The following is a 15,162-nucleotide window of genomic DNA, read 5'->3' as shown; positions in this document are numbered from 1 at the left end:
TAGTGGAGGTGAGTGATACAATACTCATTATAGAGACAAGGAAACTAAAGTTCAGGGGGCTCAATAGCTCGTCTCAGGTGAACACATAATGTGGTAGAACCTCAGAAATTGACTAGGATTCTAAAATGCCAGGCTTATCATTTTTATCAGAGTACAATCAGTTGTTTATGAGAAAGCAGAACAACTTAGCCTTTATCTTGCATGTGTTCTTTTCAAGACAACGGTCTTTGAGCTGGGAACGCTGGAATAAAGTATTGAAAACCAAGAGAAACATGGCTGGGCTTTAGTATTTCAGGATCTGGGTCCATGGTGAAGTCACTTTATCCTATCATCCATCTACACTTACAAATAGGTGGATTAGGGAACTTTCCGGGGCCAAGACTTTATGAGGATTCAAGGGATCACTCATTTGCCTTTAGATGAGATCCTATCTTTGGTTCTAAATAGCATACTAGCTACATGTTGTGATATAAGGCGTATAAGGAGCAGCAGTTTTGCCCTGTGCAATTTAGATCCCAGATATCACTGACTTTGGCAGATAATTTAACATATGTGCCTGTGTTTATTCATCTATAAAGTGGGGCTAATGATCTACCTCCAGGGGGCTATGAGATTTTACATGGTACATAAAATGTGTGATACAAGTTGAGCCTGCAGAAGATGCTTTTCCTTTATCCCTTCCACATGTGATCTATGAACCCTATTAGAAATCTTGGAAAATATATAATGATGGGGAGGCTGTTAGAAGACTAGAGGGAGTCAGAAGCCTTGATGTTTAATTTTTCTTTCCAAAACAAAGTGAAAAACCTAGAACGAATGACTTAATATAGCCTGTGAGCATTCACAGGCAAATGGCAATGAGTTGGGGCAGGGCCATTAAAGAAAGGCAGAGTAGCTTGGTAGAGCAGAGAGATTGTGGTGGCCAGAGAGTGTTTGTGTATTTATATCTCTCATCATATCTTTGTGAATGAGGCGTACGAGCAAGCATTAGGTGAAAATACAGACAAACCCCCTAAAGTGTGTCATTGACACTGAACCTCTGGACCATGTATAATGAAACCAAAGGTAATAAAAAGAAAAGCCAAGGAAGGAATCTAAACTACACCTTATGCAGCGTTTCCTAAACAATAGTCTATCACATTCTACACATTAGTAGGTGTTTTATTAGAAAAGAGTTCTGAGAGGGGCTGTGTCTGGAAAATTCTACATTTAGATTTTGGAAATCCATTGTACACGTAAACATATTAAAGGCTCTGAGAAGCCCTGCAGAGAGGAAATTTATCCAAAGTTATGTTGCTTGGTATTTCCCAAATGTATTTGGCCAGGAAGTATTGTTCAAGAAAGGCCTATTAACATTTTTGCAGGCATGAGCGTTCCACTAAGCTTATGCTGTTTCAGAGTTATGAGCTCCAGACCATCAGTTGTAACCTAAGTTTGGGGCCCTGAGGAGTAGAACAGGACTGGGTCAAGTGTACTGTTGGGAACCAAACTGAGTTCAACACCCTGTTGCACCACCTGTGAGCTGGATGGCCTTGAAAAAGTTATTTATCCCTTGGTAGCTTTGTTTCCTTATTTTTATTTATCTATTTTTAAACACAAGCTGTTTGTTTTAAGTTTCTTTATTTTGAGAGAGAGAGGGAAGGACAGAGAGAGAGAGAGAGGGAGAGAGAATCCCAATCAGGCTCCATGCTGACAGTGCACAGCCTGACGTAGGGCTTCATCTGACCAACTGAGAGATCATGACCTGAGCCGAAATCAAGAGTTGCACATGTAACCGACTGAGCCACCTAGGTGCCCCTTCTGTATATCCTGTTTCCTTATTTTTCAAATAAAGGAAATACTAAGCCTGTATTAGAGGGTTGCTGTGAGACAGGGATTAACACATGTAAAATATTTGTCACAGTGTCAGACACAGGGTAAGAGCTCTATTACCTGTCATTCTATGCACCACATTTTTAGAGTGCCTAGAACTTCAGGAACTCTTAAATTCTTAGCAATATGAAAAGGAGTTAAAGGGTTAGAATTGTTTGCCTTGAAGAGGGAAGATGGGGCAATGAAATCTCTTTTTTTCCTCCCAAATATTCGAAGGACCATTATGGAAGAAAAACCCTGCTTACTTTCCGTTACTTCAGACGTAAAAGGGCAAGGTGTCGCAATTACAATAAGCATATTTTAAATCAAGTAAAGGCAATATCTCTGTGGTAGAAGAGTGCTAGAAGGCACTAATTTCGAGCATTACTACTATGAAAACAGGCAGCAAAAGGCAGGGCAGAATCAAAGCAGACATTATGGTGCAAACAAACCTACTTTCCCTTAATAGAGACAAAGGATACAAATCTCTCCAGCTCCCCCAAGACTGGCAGTAGAAGGAGAACATTCCGTATGGGAGAATCACCTGTACCCTGTGAATCCTTCACTGCAGTTCCGTCCATGTTTAATGAGCGGGACCATCCTTTGACGCCTTGTAGCAGAGATACATCGGGGACTTTTAACTAAACCTTAATACGTGCTCAGAGTAATAAATGAAAGACTAACAGTCATGGGAGCCTAGCCCATCTTACCCGCCCCCACCCTGGCCTGACTCCATATGGTGAAAACTTCCTTAACCCCCGAGCTACCAGGAGCACACACGGACATCCCAGCCCCTCAAACAAGAAATGAGATCTGCAGAGTGAGCGCAGATTTGTCCCTGCATCGCCAGGCTTCATTCCTTGCCCAAGAGCCTGTTCTTTTCCTCAGGTGCTTAGCACCAAAGTCACCATTCCATTAAGATGTTACCGGGCAGTGGACGTGCGTCCTTGTAAACCTCAGCCAGGGACTACATCAGAATGTAACACAATCAGTTTGGTATTTATCATAAAGATACAGAAGAACTGTGTTTACGTATGTTGTCTGGGTGGTGAGACAGGGAAGCAGATGTTTTAGTAATTGGGGTCCAGCATCCCCTGTCCCCAGTTGTTCTAACTTTCAATTCTTTATGCATTTATTTAAGCATTTTCTGTAGCTCTCTATATTTTTAGCCTCTGCTGGCTCATGTCTGTGCCTTCTTAGAAAAATAGTCTCCTGAGAGTCTTTGCTGCAAGTGGCTTAGTAATGGGCTATAAAATTAGATGCCAGCTCCCTGGGGAAGTTGCAAAGAGGTCTCCCTCCACCAGTCAGCATTCCACTAATCACCTTACCTGAGATCCTCTAGGGAAAAGAACAAGCAAATGCATGGGTATACAGAGTGCTGAAGTTCATGGGTATGCTCAATTAGCATCATTTAGTTGATGGAGACACAGAGGTTCTGACTAAGCAAGCTGCCCAAGGCGAGACGCTTAGAGCCAAAAGTGCCTCAGAGTTCACCCTCTGTATTCACAGTAGCCTGGGCTTTTGGAAACAAATGGAAAGGGCCAGTCAGTGTTTGTCACGTTCCCGTCCTATGCTCTGCCTCTGCCCAGCTGACCCATGTCTTTTCCCCATCGGATATTCAGTGAGCTCATCCCCCCTCATTTACGTGTTCAATTAATATTTTTTGAGTATCTACCATTGTCAGACCCTATATGGGTGCTGGAGAGCATGGGGTGAATCAGATAGTCATTCTCTGACTCTACAGTAATTAGAGAAGCTCAGGGCTCCGTGAAACAGAGTCAGCCAGGGAAGGCTTCTTGCAGATGGAATGCTCAAGCTGAAGCTTGAAAGCAGTGACCGGGGGAGAGGAAAGGGGAAGTTCATTCTAGAACAAAGAAACAAATGGCTTGACGTGAGTGAACAAACAAGTGGTCAGGTCACAGAATCCTGAAATCCTTTCTATCTCGCCACCTCAGCGTTCCTGGGGACAGAGGCTGGGTTGCAGAGGGGACATCTAAGCAGATATTCAATGTTTACTACTCTAAAGTTTGGACTTTAAGGTCACGCCTGTGACCCCTGGGGCCTGGTGAGCGGGGCAGGATCTAGAATGACCCACAAGGGTTGCCTTAACCCCTCTGGGCTTAGGTCCGGAGCAGTCGTGAGCAGTACAGCGTTTCCTGGAACACTGCTTCTTTCATCAAAATAAGAAGAGCTTTGAGTTTCACCAGAAGAAAAAAAGTTCTTACAGCCAGGATGACTTTCAGAATTTTCTTTAAAACCCCTAGTACAGATAATGATGTAAAGAACACCCATGGGGGCACCTGGGTGGCTCAGTTGGTTAAGCGTCTGACTTCGGCTCAGGTCATGATCTCACAGTTTGTGAGTTCGAGCCCCGCATCAGGCTCTGTGCTGACAGCTCAGAGCCTGGAGCCTGCTTGGATTCTGTGTCTCCCTCTCTCTCTGACCCTCCCCCCGTTCATGCTCTGTCTCTGTCTCAAAAATAAATAAAAATTAAAAAAAAAAAAAAAAAAGAACACCCATGTAACTCCTTGCTTAAGGAATGAAACCTTGCAAAGGGATCACTTCTATAGTTCGTTACTAGAGAAGTTTCTCTGAATGTGTAGAAATGAAACATGGCATAAATGACTGAAGCCCCTGGGGACCCTTCCCCATGAACTTCCTCTTCACGTGTAGCTGTTAATCTGAATTTGATGTTCCTCCCACTTATCTTTTTATGCTTTGCTGTGTAGAGCCACCCATTAATGATCTACGGCATAGTTTTGCAGACTTTGACTCTTCATAAAATTGGAATCATATTACAGCTCTCTTTTTGCAGTTTTCTTTCCCGATGACAGAGAGGCGAGCATTGTTTTTGAGGTTTGTCCGTGATGTCCTGGCTCATTCATTTCCTCCTCTGTATGTTCACTGGGTGACTATACGTTATCTCTCCTGTTGGTGGGATATTTAGGTCATGATCGTTGTTTACCCCAGGAATGGTGCCACACTAAACTTTTTGTGCAGCCAGATGACTGTATTGACTAGAAGAGCCTCTAATTGAAACTCAGTGCTATTTTTAGCTGTTAATAGTTTAGAGTTGGACGTTTTGGAGAATTAGCAACACAGAGCTTACGTTTTGAACTTTTATTATGAAGTTTATTATGAAGTGAAAATTTGAAGCGTGCCATGACCCCCTGATGGCACGTGAGTTTGGATTGCTCTTCAGTAGCTTGGACTGAAACAGGACACAGGGGCTTTTAGATCTTATGACTCTGGTGGCAAGAAAAGGGGTACAAAGAGGAACACACAGACAAAAAGGCTCTTTTCTCCAAAGCCTCGAAAAGAGCCTGGATTGAGCTGCTTCCCCAGTTATCCCCAGGCTGGGGTCTTCCCTGAGTTGGATGCAACCCCAATAAGTGGAGGGGAGGGTGGAGAAGAAATAATCCGACAAAGGGGGAAGGCTGAGGAAGCAAAGGTCCAGAGATCACAACAGAGACACTTCCAGAGGAGGCAAGAGTGTGTCCCAAAAGATGGCCTCCAGGGTGTGAATCCTGCTTGAACCCATCCGAGAACGCTCTTCCAGAGCAGAGCGGGGAACAATCTGGAGCTCGCTCCAGGATTTAACTGTGCTGCCCGTACTTTCCTGAATGTTTTTGGTTTCCTGTTCACCCCAGTGGGTTTAATTTCTAGATTCTTGGTCAACCAAGGCCGTTCCTGGCCCCCTCACAAGAGGAGATCAGTAAAATATATAAGCAGCCTCGCCCGCGTCTCCATGAGACCTCTTCTCTAATCTTTTAACTGTCGTTTCTTACCCCAAATAGTGTAGCGGCCTCCAGACTGCTTCTGCCTTTGCCTCATATGGTCTATTCTTAAAACAGCTGCCAGAGCGGCCCCTTTTGAAACGTGAGTCAAAGACCGTATCTTCTCTGCCTGATTACCTTCCATAGCTTCTTAATATCACTCTGCGTGAAAAGCTCAGTTCAGGTAATGGCCGAGAGGTCACGCTCGGTTACTGCTCTGCCTCAGTCCTGTTGCCCGACCTCTTGCTCATTCTGCTCCAGTCATGCCAGCCTGCTTGGGGTTCCTCAGTCATGTTGTACACTGTCTTGCCCCAGGACCCTTGCACTTGCTGTTCCCTCATGGCTTGCTCTCTCATTGACTTCAGGTCTGTGCTTAAATGTCACTTGTTTATTTTTTGAGAACTTCCTGACCACACCGTTTCAAATAGCACCTTCATGGCACCCCCGGGATATCCGATCCCTCTTTCTGGCTCTGTTTTTCTCCATTTCATCTGAAGACTGTAAATTCTACTTATTTTTCATAGTTATTGTTTGTCTCCTGCTTTGAGAATATAAGCTCCAGAAAGGCAGGGATTTTTCCCTCTCTGTTCACTGTTGTATCCCAGTACCTGGAACAGCGTTCGGCACATGGAAGGTGCTTCATTAAATAAGTTCTCGAAAGCTACTGTCTGTTTACTTGAGACCAATGATTTGGGGGCATTCTTTGTGAACATCTTTGATGTTGCCCCCAGAAATCTCTGAATAGGCCAGAACATAACTTCATTTAAGTTTATTCTAAGGCAACAGCACGGAGTTAGTCCAAAAGATCTTCCTTTTCCAACCTAGTACCATCTGAAAATACCCTCAGCTTTTCCTTCTCCTTTTTGAAACATGCTCTCAGGAAAGGACCTGAGAAAAATTTAAGGTAAAGCAAATATTAAAGGGTAAAATAACTCATAAAACATAATGTGTTTTGCCTCCCAGGAAAGTGTGTTTATCTATACCAAATTGAGAGAGGCAGAGTATGGTAAGTCCTTAGTGGGTCTCCAGCAGCAAAGCCAAAATCATATGAGGTGAATTTCCCTTTTTTGTTACAGAGATGCCATGTAATATGATTAGTTTTACTTTAAACACAAGCAAACAGAAGTTTAGAATGACCAACTAATGTATTCAAAGGTGGTGAGCGGCTGAACCAGACCTTGAGCTAAGATTGGCTCCAAAGCCCACACTCTCTTCATTATACCATATTCTCCTTTTCTTGAGGAATGAAATTAAGATGCAAAGGATGGGCCCTAAGTCTGAAAAGATCCAGAAGGATAGATCCATTTTGCACCATTGTGAATTCTGTATCTGTAATTTTATTCACCAGTTGACCAAACCCCCTTTAGAAAGGTTTTCCTCAAGGGCGGGAACAGAAAGGGATTTCTGGCCAATCCCGATTGAAATAGGCTCTTCATTTCTATTTACTTTTCTCTGAGTCCTCAATCTCTGCTCAAGAGACCTGATTAATTAAGGTGTTACACGGCTGTCTTTTATGCATAAATTAGCTATTGGACAAATTATGAAATTGTCTTCGAAATATTTAACTCTAAACCTTTCTTGCCTCTATCCAGATGTCCATGTGGAGTAACAGGCAGGGTTCTTTGTCCCTCACCCAAAGATGTGGTGATGTTAGATGGGTCGATTTGTAAACCTACACAGACCCCTTGTTTAAAAATAAAAATTCATTTACTAAATGGTAATTATGATCATAATCAGGTTTAGAGGTTCGTTTCTAAAGCCTCTCTTAGCAACCAAAATTAATGGTATCTAAGGATCCACACTGATAAGCTGGAAAAACTCCAGTAAGGAAATTGCATGCCAAACTTGAGAGTTAATTATTAACAAATTGATTCAAAAGGGAGAGAAATGGTTTAGAGAATTTGGCTGAGTGTTCTTAGCCAAAAACTTTACTCACATTTTAAAAGATATATTTTTCTTTTCATTATGTGCATAATATTATTTTTAAATTATTTTTTAATTTTTTTAGAGCAAGACCAAAGGAATGCAAGTGGGGGGAGAGGGGCAGAGGGAGAGAGAGAAAGAGAGGGGGGGGGAGAGAGAGAGGGAGAGGGAGAGAGAGAGGGAGAGGGAGAGGGGGAGGGAGAGAGACGGAGAGAGATAGCAAGAAGGAGAGAGGGAGAGGGAGGGTGAGGGAGTGGGAGGGAGAGAGAGGGAGAGAGAGGGGAGAGGGAGAGGGAGGGAGAGAGAGGGAGAAAGGGAGAGGGAGGGAGAGGGAGGGAGAGGAAGAGGGAAAGAGAGAGAGAGAGAGAGAGAGAGAGAGAGAGAGAGAGAGAGAGAGAATGCCAACAGGCTCTGTGCTGGGCTTAATCCCATGACCCTGGGATCGTGACCTGAGCTGAAATCAAGAATCAGACCTTCTAGGTCCATCCATGTTATTGCAAATGGCCAGATTTTTTCTTTATTTTTTATGACTGAGTAACATTCCTATATATATTCCTACACACACACATATACATATACATATACACACATGCACACACACCCTATCTTCTTTAGCCATTCACCCATTGATGGACACAGGTTGTTGGCATATCTTGGCTCTTGTAAATAACACTACAATGAACATATGTGTGCATATATCTTTTCAAATTGATGTTTTTTTTTTCCAGATAAATACCTAGAGGTGGAATTGCTAGACTGTGTGGTAGTTCTATTTTTAATTTTTTGAGGAAACTCCATACTGTTTTCCATAGTGGTTGTACCAGTTTTCTTTCCCACCAATGCTATACAAGGGTTCTCTTTTCTCCACATCCTTGCCAACACTTACTTCTTATCTTTTTGATAATAGTCAATCTGACTGGTGTGAGGTGATACTTCATGGTGGTTTTGATTTGCATTCCCTTGAGGATTAATGCTGTTCAGCATCTTTTCATGTACCTGTTGGCCAACTGTATGTCTTCTTTGGAAACAGGTCCTTTCAAGTCCTCTGCTCATTTTTTAATTAGGGTGTTTGCTTTTTGACATTAAGTTGTGTAAGTTCTTTATATATTTTGGATATTAATCCTTTATTGGATATACGATTTGCAAATATCTCCTCCTATTCAGTTGCTTTTTTGTTTGGTTTCCTTTGCTATGCAAAAGCTTTCCAGTTTGACACAGTCCCATTTGTTTATTTTAGCTTTTGTTGAACTTGCCTTGAGGAGGCTGGTCCAAAAAATATTGCTAAGACCAAGGTCAAAGAGCTTACTGTCTATGTTTTCTTCTAGGAGATTTATGGTTTCAGATCCTACATTCAAGTCTTTAATCTATTTTGAATTTATTTTTGTGTATGGTGTAAGATAGTGGCCCAGTTTCATTCTTTTGCATGTGACTGTCCAGTTTTTCCCAGAACCATTTATGGAAGAGATTGTCCTTTCCCCCATTGTCTTCCTCCATATTCTTTCTCCATTGTCATAGATGAATTACTATATATCCATGGGTTTGTTTTTGGGCTCTCTGTTCTATTTCAGTGATCTGTGTGTCTATTTTTGTACCAGTACCATACTGTTTTGATTGCTACAGCTTTGTAGTGTAGTTTAAAATCAAGAAATATAATAGTTCCAGTTTTGTTCTTCTTTCTCAATTGCCCTGGCTACTTAGGGTGTTTCGTGGGTCCATACAAATTTTAGGATTTGTTGTTCTAGTTCTGTGAAGAATGACACTGGTATTTTGATGGGGATTTCATTTATTTAACCTGTTGATTGCTTTGGGTAGTGTGGACATTTTAACAATATTAATTCTTCCAATTCATGAATACAGTATAGCTCTCCATTTCTTTGATCAGTTTCTTTTATCAATGTCTTATAGTTTTCAGAGTACAGGTCTTTCACATCCTTGGTTAAATTTATTCCTAAGTATTTTATTCTGCTTGATGCAATTGTAAATGGGATTGTTTTCTTAATTTCTCTTCCTGACAGCTCATTATTAGCATATGGAAACTCAACTGATTTCTGAATGTTAATTTTATATTCCATAATTTTACTGAATATATTTATTTGTTCCAGTTGTTTCTGGGTGGAATCTTTAGAGTTTTCTTCATGTTGCATTATGTCATCTGAAAATGGTGATAGTTTTACTTCTTCATTTCCAATTTAGATGCCTTTTATTTATTTTTCTTGCCTAATTGCTTGGCTAGGACTTCCATGTTTTGTTTTGTTCCAGATCTTACAGGAGAAGCTTTCAATTTTTCACTGTTGAGTAAGATGTTGGCCATATATGGGCTTTATTATGTGGAGTTATGTTCCTTCTGTACCCTACTTTGTTGAGAGTTCTTATGATAAATGGATATTGTATATTGTCATATGCTTTTCCTATGTCTATTGAGATGATTGCATGGTTTTATCCTTTGTTTTGTTAATGTGTTAATGGTGTACCATGCTGATTGACTTGTGATTGTTACTTGCTTTTCAATGGTTGCATAATCTCCACGGAGTGATTCCACTGCAATTCACCTAATCATTCTCCCATAGCAGGAGTTTAGTTAGCTTATGGATTTTGGTGAAAATTTCCCCCATATGTTAGATCTCCAGAATTATAAAAACTGAGTCATGGCTATTGCGAAAGTGAGAGACTTCTCTCTGGAAGTGCTTTTGCTGAGGATAGAGTGTGGGTGTTGAACATTAACAGCCTATAGTCTGTCTGCCAGCCCTCCCAGCCCCTTTTCCACCTCCTACCCCTTCCTACCCCTCCCACCCCTGCTGTACTCTTGTAAATAAGCATGCCAGAGGTGTGTCCACTCTCAGTTCTTGGCTTTGATGTATTCTCTGGTCTACACAAGGCAGGAATTGGTTATCTCTTCTTTTAAACTTTCAACTTAGGCAAATACTAGATGAAACTTATCCCTTTTCTTTCTTTCTGAGCCAAGAGGATGACGTTGCTCTTTGCTTTGTTTAGGAAGTCACCTCTGTTTGTCTAGAAAGCTTCAGAGCGACCGCTATCTCTCTGACCTTCCCTCCTCTAAGCACTCTCTCTCTCTCTTTAGTTGGGGCCCTCAAATTGGGCTACCTGGCCATCACTGTTAGGGGTATATTTTCTGCAGCTGGTGCCCATAAACAATGGCTCCATCATGTGCCTTCGGGGATTATGAGGAAGAAAGTTCAGGAAGAGTACCTGTATGGGGTTACTTATTGCTGTGCTTGCTATTTCCAGAGGGTTTCATTTCTTGTGCTTGCCACACTAGTAGTAATAATGATAAAAGCTAGTGCTTGCAGAATTCTCACCGTATCTGGCAGGAAAGGCAGTGTAGTCAGAACACCATGACTCCCAGGTTGGAAAAAAATGGTCCTCTCTCTCCAGCCGCTTTCGGCAAAGCACCATCATCTCTGATTTCCCATATTACATCCCCCTTAACCTACTCAAAGGCTTGTTGGGAAGGTCATAGAACATAATTCTAAACTGTGAAGTAATACTGAAAATGGAAATGTTATTGGGTCACCTGGGTGGCTTGGTCAGTTAAGCTTCTGACTTTGGCTCAGGTCATGATCTTGTGATTCGTGGGTTCAAGTGCTGCATCAGGCTCTGTGCTGACAGCTCAGAGCCTGGAGCCTGCTTCACATTCTGTGTCTCCCTCTCTGTCTGCCCTTTCCCTGCTCACACTCTGTCTCTCTCTCTTTCTCAAAAATAAATAAACATTAAACAATTTTTTTTAAAAATTCAAAATGAAAAGGTATCATCATTGTAATTATCCATATTTTCTCTTCAACCCTATGCTACTAACAATCAAGGAGAAAGATACACTTCCCGAACTACAAGGGATTTAAACCCAATAAGCCTGACTCCCCTGGACCCTATTTAAAACCAGGCAATGTTGCTTCTGTATTGTTAATTTAATGAGATATTATTATTGAGATTCTACGGGATTTTATTTGGGAAAGGAGGTTTCCTTATGTAAACATTTTTGGCAACGCTGCCCTAGTCATTTGAACCAAACCAAAATCTTAGGTTTGCAACACTAGGCTTTTAGCAGATTTCCATGTGATTAAATTCTGTCATTTGCACTGTTTCCCTGACCTTTTGTTACTTGGTTTTGCCGAAGAAAAGTAAACAACTTTTGCTACTTGAAGGACTTGCTTCTACTCCGTGTGTAACAAAAGTCCTGTTCCTCCTCTCTCTGCGTTGTATCATGTTGTGTGTTTTGCTCTGTTTTGCAGGTTTTGTCTGTGTTAATTCCACTGACTGCCCCTCCGCCCTCCTACTTCTCTCTTTTAGGAGAATGATATAAACCTGACCCACATTGAATCCAGACCTTCGCGCTTGAAGAAAGATGAGTATGAATTTTTTACCTATCTGGATCAACGTAGCATGCCTGTCCTGGCAAACATCATCAAGATCTTGAGGCATGACATCGGTGCCACCGTCCATGAACTTTCCCGGGATAAGAAGAAAGACACAGGTAACAAACAGAGGGATTTTGCAACACCAGCAGTTTGACGCTCTCTTCAAGAAACAGTGGCAAAAATACCATCCACTCTGGTAGACCATTGTGGGGGATTAATCTGGAAGGTGTATGTTAGGGACCTGGAGGAACCCCTGGATATTTTAGACATTGAGTAAATGTTAGTTCTTTCTTCACTTTCTCAAGATAGAGATTTCTTATATTAATAGTTTTCTTCCTCTTGCTGCAATTTTTTTATGTTCTAAATTTTGGTGATCACGAGTAAAGCTATTATAAACATTCGCGTGCAGGGTTTGTGTGGACGTGAGTCAAAAACTCATTTGGGTAAATACTTAGGAGTGCGATTGCCGAGATGAACTATTTTTTCTCTTAAATAATCAAAACGCTTTTTCCTACCGTAAAATCAAAAGTTTTGCATTTGTTTTTGTTTTGTTTTGTTTTTGTTTTTTGCCAACACTGAAGAATTTAGGTCAGGAGGATTTCAAACGTTATTTTAAATAACAATTTGAATGGGCAGAGATGCTTTCAAATGAGACCCACCTCTTCGCAGAGGCCTTTGAAACATTTTCTAAAACATACCCCCAGGGCCTTCCTAGGAGACCTCTCTTGTTTTCCTGCCCCCATCCTTCTGTGGCTATCACCAGGACAAGGAAGTTTATTCCCAGATTCTGCCCCTGCGGAGCCCAGACGGCCGCGCACATGGGCTCAGGTCACCGAGGGGCGGCCACTTGGAATTCCTCCTCAGTTCAACCCTTTCTGCCCTCCTTCTCTTCCACCTCCCGAGCTGCTTCGCTGATGACCGCCTTCTCTTGCTTTTCCGGCCACCTGCTCCCGACAGGAGCTGCAGGCCCTCAGGACAAAGGGCCAGCCGGATCCTGGGGCTAACTGCCTGGCTTGGAGCAGGTGGAGGCTGGGCCGGCTGGAGCCCTGGGGTAAGAAATCAAAGCAATTGACAAGCAGGCAGGCAGCCCCTTGGGGAGCCAGGGAAAATGTATGTAGATCAGCTGTAGGGCTGGTAGCCTGAACTGGAGGCTCAGAAAGGAGGTTCTTAACGGGGACGTGCAACACTAGTTAGGAGCCCAGACCCCTGAACCAGGGGTGACTTTGGGCAGATGACTGACCTTCACAATCTCCCGCTGCATCCAATGGGAGTAACAAGAGTGTCTGCCTCGTAGGGTTAATGAAACACCACCGGTGGAGCATCGAGAACGATGCAGAGCATGTTTAAGGGCTTAGTACCTGTTCTCTATTCTTAACCGTTATCATCACTGTTACTATAAATAATGGCCCCAGCGCAGGAGCCGTGAAAAGCCAGCCTGTACACAGCAACTTTTCCAGAGAATCTGAGACCTGGCAAATGACCTCAAAGGTCGTGCGGCCCAACAGACGTCTTCATTTTTCATTGGAAAAAACGGAGGCCATGACTCGCCTTAAGGCACAGAGTGAATTCTGTGCCGCTGTGGGTAAGCATGTGTCGCGCGCTTCTCTGCGCCAGGCCTGGTGATGCGAGCTGCGGGGAGAGAGGCCCAACACTACCCGTTCTTAAGGTGCTCACAGGCTGACCAGGGCGACAAGACACCCAGGTGAATACAGTCCAGGGACAGGTTCTGTAACGAGGACAAGGTGATGGAATCTGGCAGGGTGCTGACCTTTGAAACCGGGTTGACATCTGACCTGTGAAGACAATCCTGGAGGGACTAACCCTTGACAACAACACGTTTCATTTTATTTATTCATGTGGTCGGTCATCACATCCCATACTGGCTGTCCCTACCTGACACAGTTTCCTGACCCCAACGTCCACATAACGGAAGGGCTGCTAAGGGTGCTGGTCCTGCTCGAACAGCACAGCCTCACCCCTGCAGGGAGGGGCGGCTCTTGGGTTTCTCGGTTTTGAGAATTGCAGTCTGGGCCCAGAAAGATTTTTTTTAGGGAAAACAACCCATCCCTTTGCAGAGTCGTTCTTGCCATGGAACTCAGTGGGAGAATGATTAGAGGGAGAAAGCCGTCGTGGTAGATCTGAATCTTTGATTCTGTCACTTGACAAAATGCCCTTTCTTTTGAGGGGCTAAGATCTCAGGAGCGAGTCTGACAGCAGGTTGAAGTGGGAGATCTGAACCCCTCGAATCAATTAGGCTAAATCACTTTTCACTCTAGTTTTTAAGCCATTCAAAAGGCCATGTGGATGATAGAGAATGAAAGTTTCCAGTTTCTTAATTGCCAAAGTTCCCCACCCAAAACAGCTTAAGGGAAGGTTAATTATGGTGACATGTTAAAGAGACTCCAACCTTCTAAAATGCCTCCTGGAGGAGCTGATGTGACTTTAATAGGATTTTAATCCAGAGAGTCTTTTGAATACTTGAGATCTATTCTCTTGCTACCCTCTCTCCTGATGACCTCAAATCCTTCTTCAACCCAACATGAAAGAGCATTAATATCTTCCATCGATCAATCTACTAATCCTTTTACCTTTCCCTTTGAGTCTTCTGCATGACATTACATTTAGAGGGGGATGGAAAATTCCTACATGGAGGCAGATTGCAGCCAGGAGAAGCAGACGGACAGAATGTGTTGGCTAGACGGAGGTATAGGATTATCACCTTCTTAGAAATGTATCTGTTTGGGGTTATTTTCCAAGAGCAAATGGACATCTGGTGGATTTTGTTCAAGTTGTGGTAACGATGGGAATCCTGGTGTGGAAGCAGAGGGAGTCCAGACTTCCGGTACAACTGTATTTTCTGTGGGGAGTGGAAGGGCTATTTATATATTTATTCGTCTGTCTGTTTACCTGTTTCTATCTGTCTGGCCTGGGGGCATTTCTGATTTTGTCTTTTTTATTTGGATCAATGCCTGAAGCAATGATTTAAGGGAACATATGTTGTGAGAAGACAAGAGCAGCATTATTACTCAGTCCTACCCCGGACACTGCCCCTCCGCCCCCGCTCCCAGCTCCGTCTTCGGGCCCCCTTGCTGCTCCAGTAGTGCTCCCCTGAGAAGCCTGAGGTCTCAGACCGATCGACGGTGGAGGAAGGATGGGACTCCTTGCAGGAGTCTGAAAAGCCCCTGGGATTGTGGGCAAGACGGTACACATACGTGTGCATGCATATTTTTCAAGAGTGA

At 43.0% G+C, this 15,162-nt stretch overlaps 1 protein-coding gene across 2 annotated transcripts in view; it reads left to right on the top strand.

Annotated features, from left to right (window-relative positions):
• PAH (phenylalanine hydroxylase) overlaps positions 1-15,162 on the top strand; it is a 102,487-nt gene that overhangs the window by 41,012 nt on the left and 46,313 nt on the right. For both annotated transcript variants that reach the window (XM_060656582.3, XM_060656581.3), the window contains one exon: positions 11,856-12,039. In XM_060656582.3, coding sequence (XP_060512565.3) covers positions 11,856-12,039 — 184 coding nt within the window. The remainder of the gene's footprint in view (positions 1-11,855; positions 12,040-15,162) is intronic.

Source organism: Panthera onca, chromosome B4, assembly GCF_046562875.1.
Source record: "Panthera onca isolate mPanOnc1 chromosome B4, mPanOnc1 haplotype 2, whole genome shotgun sequence".
Classification (NCBI taxonomy): Eukaryota; Metazoa; Chordata; class Mammalia; order Carnivora; family Felidae; genus Panthera; species Panthera onca.
This window is presented reverse-complemented; position numbering and strand designations above follow the sequence as displayed.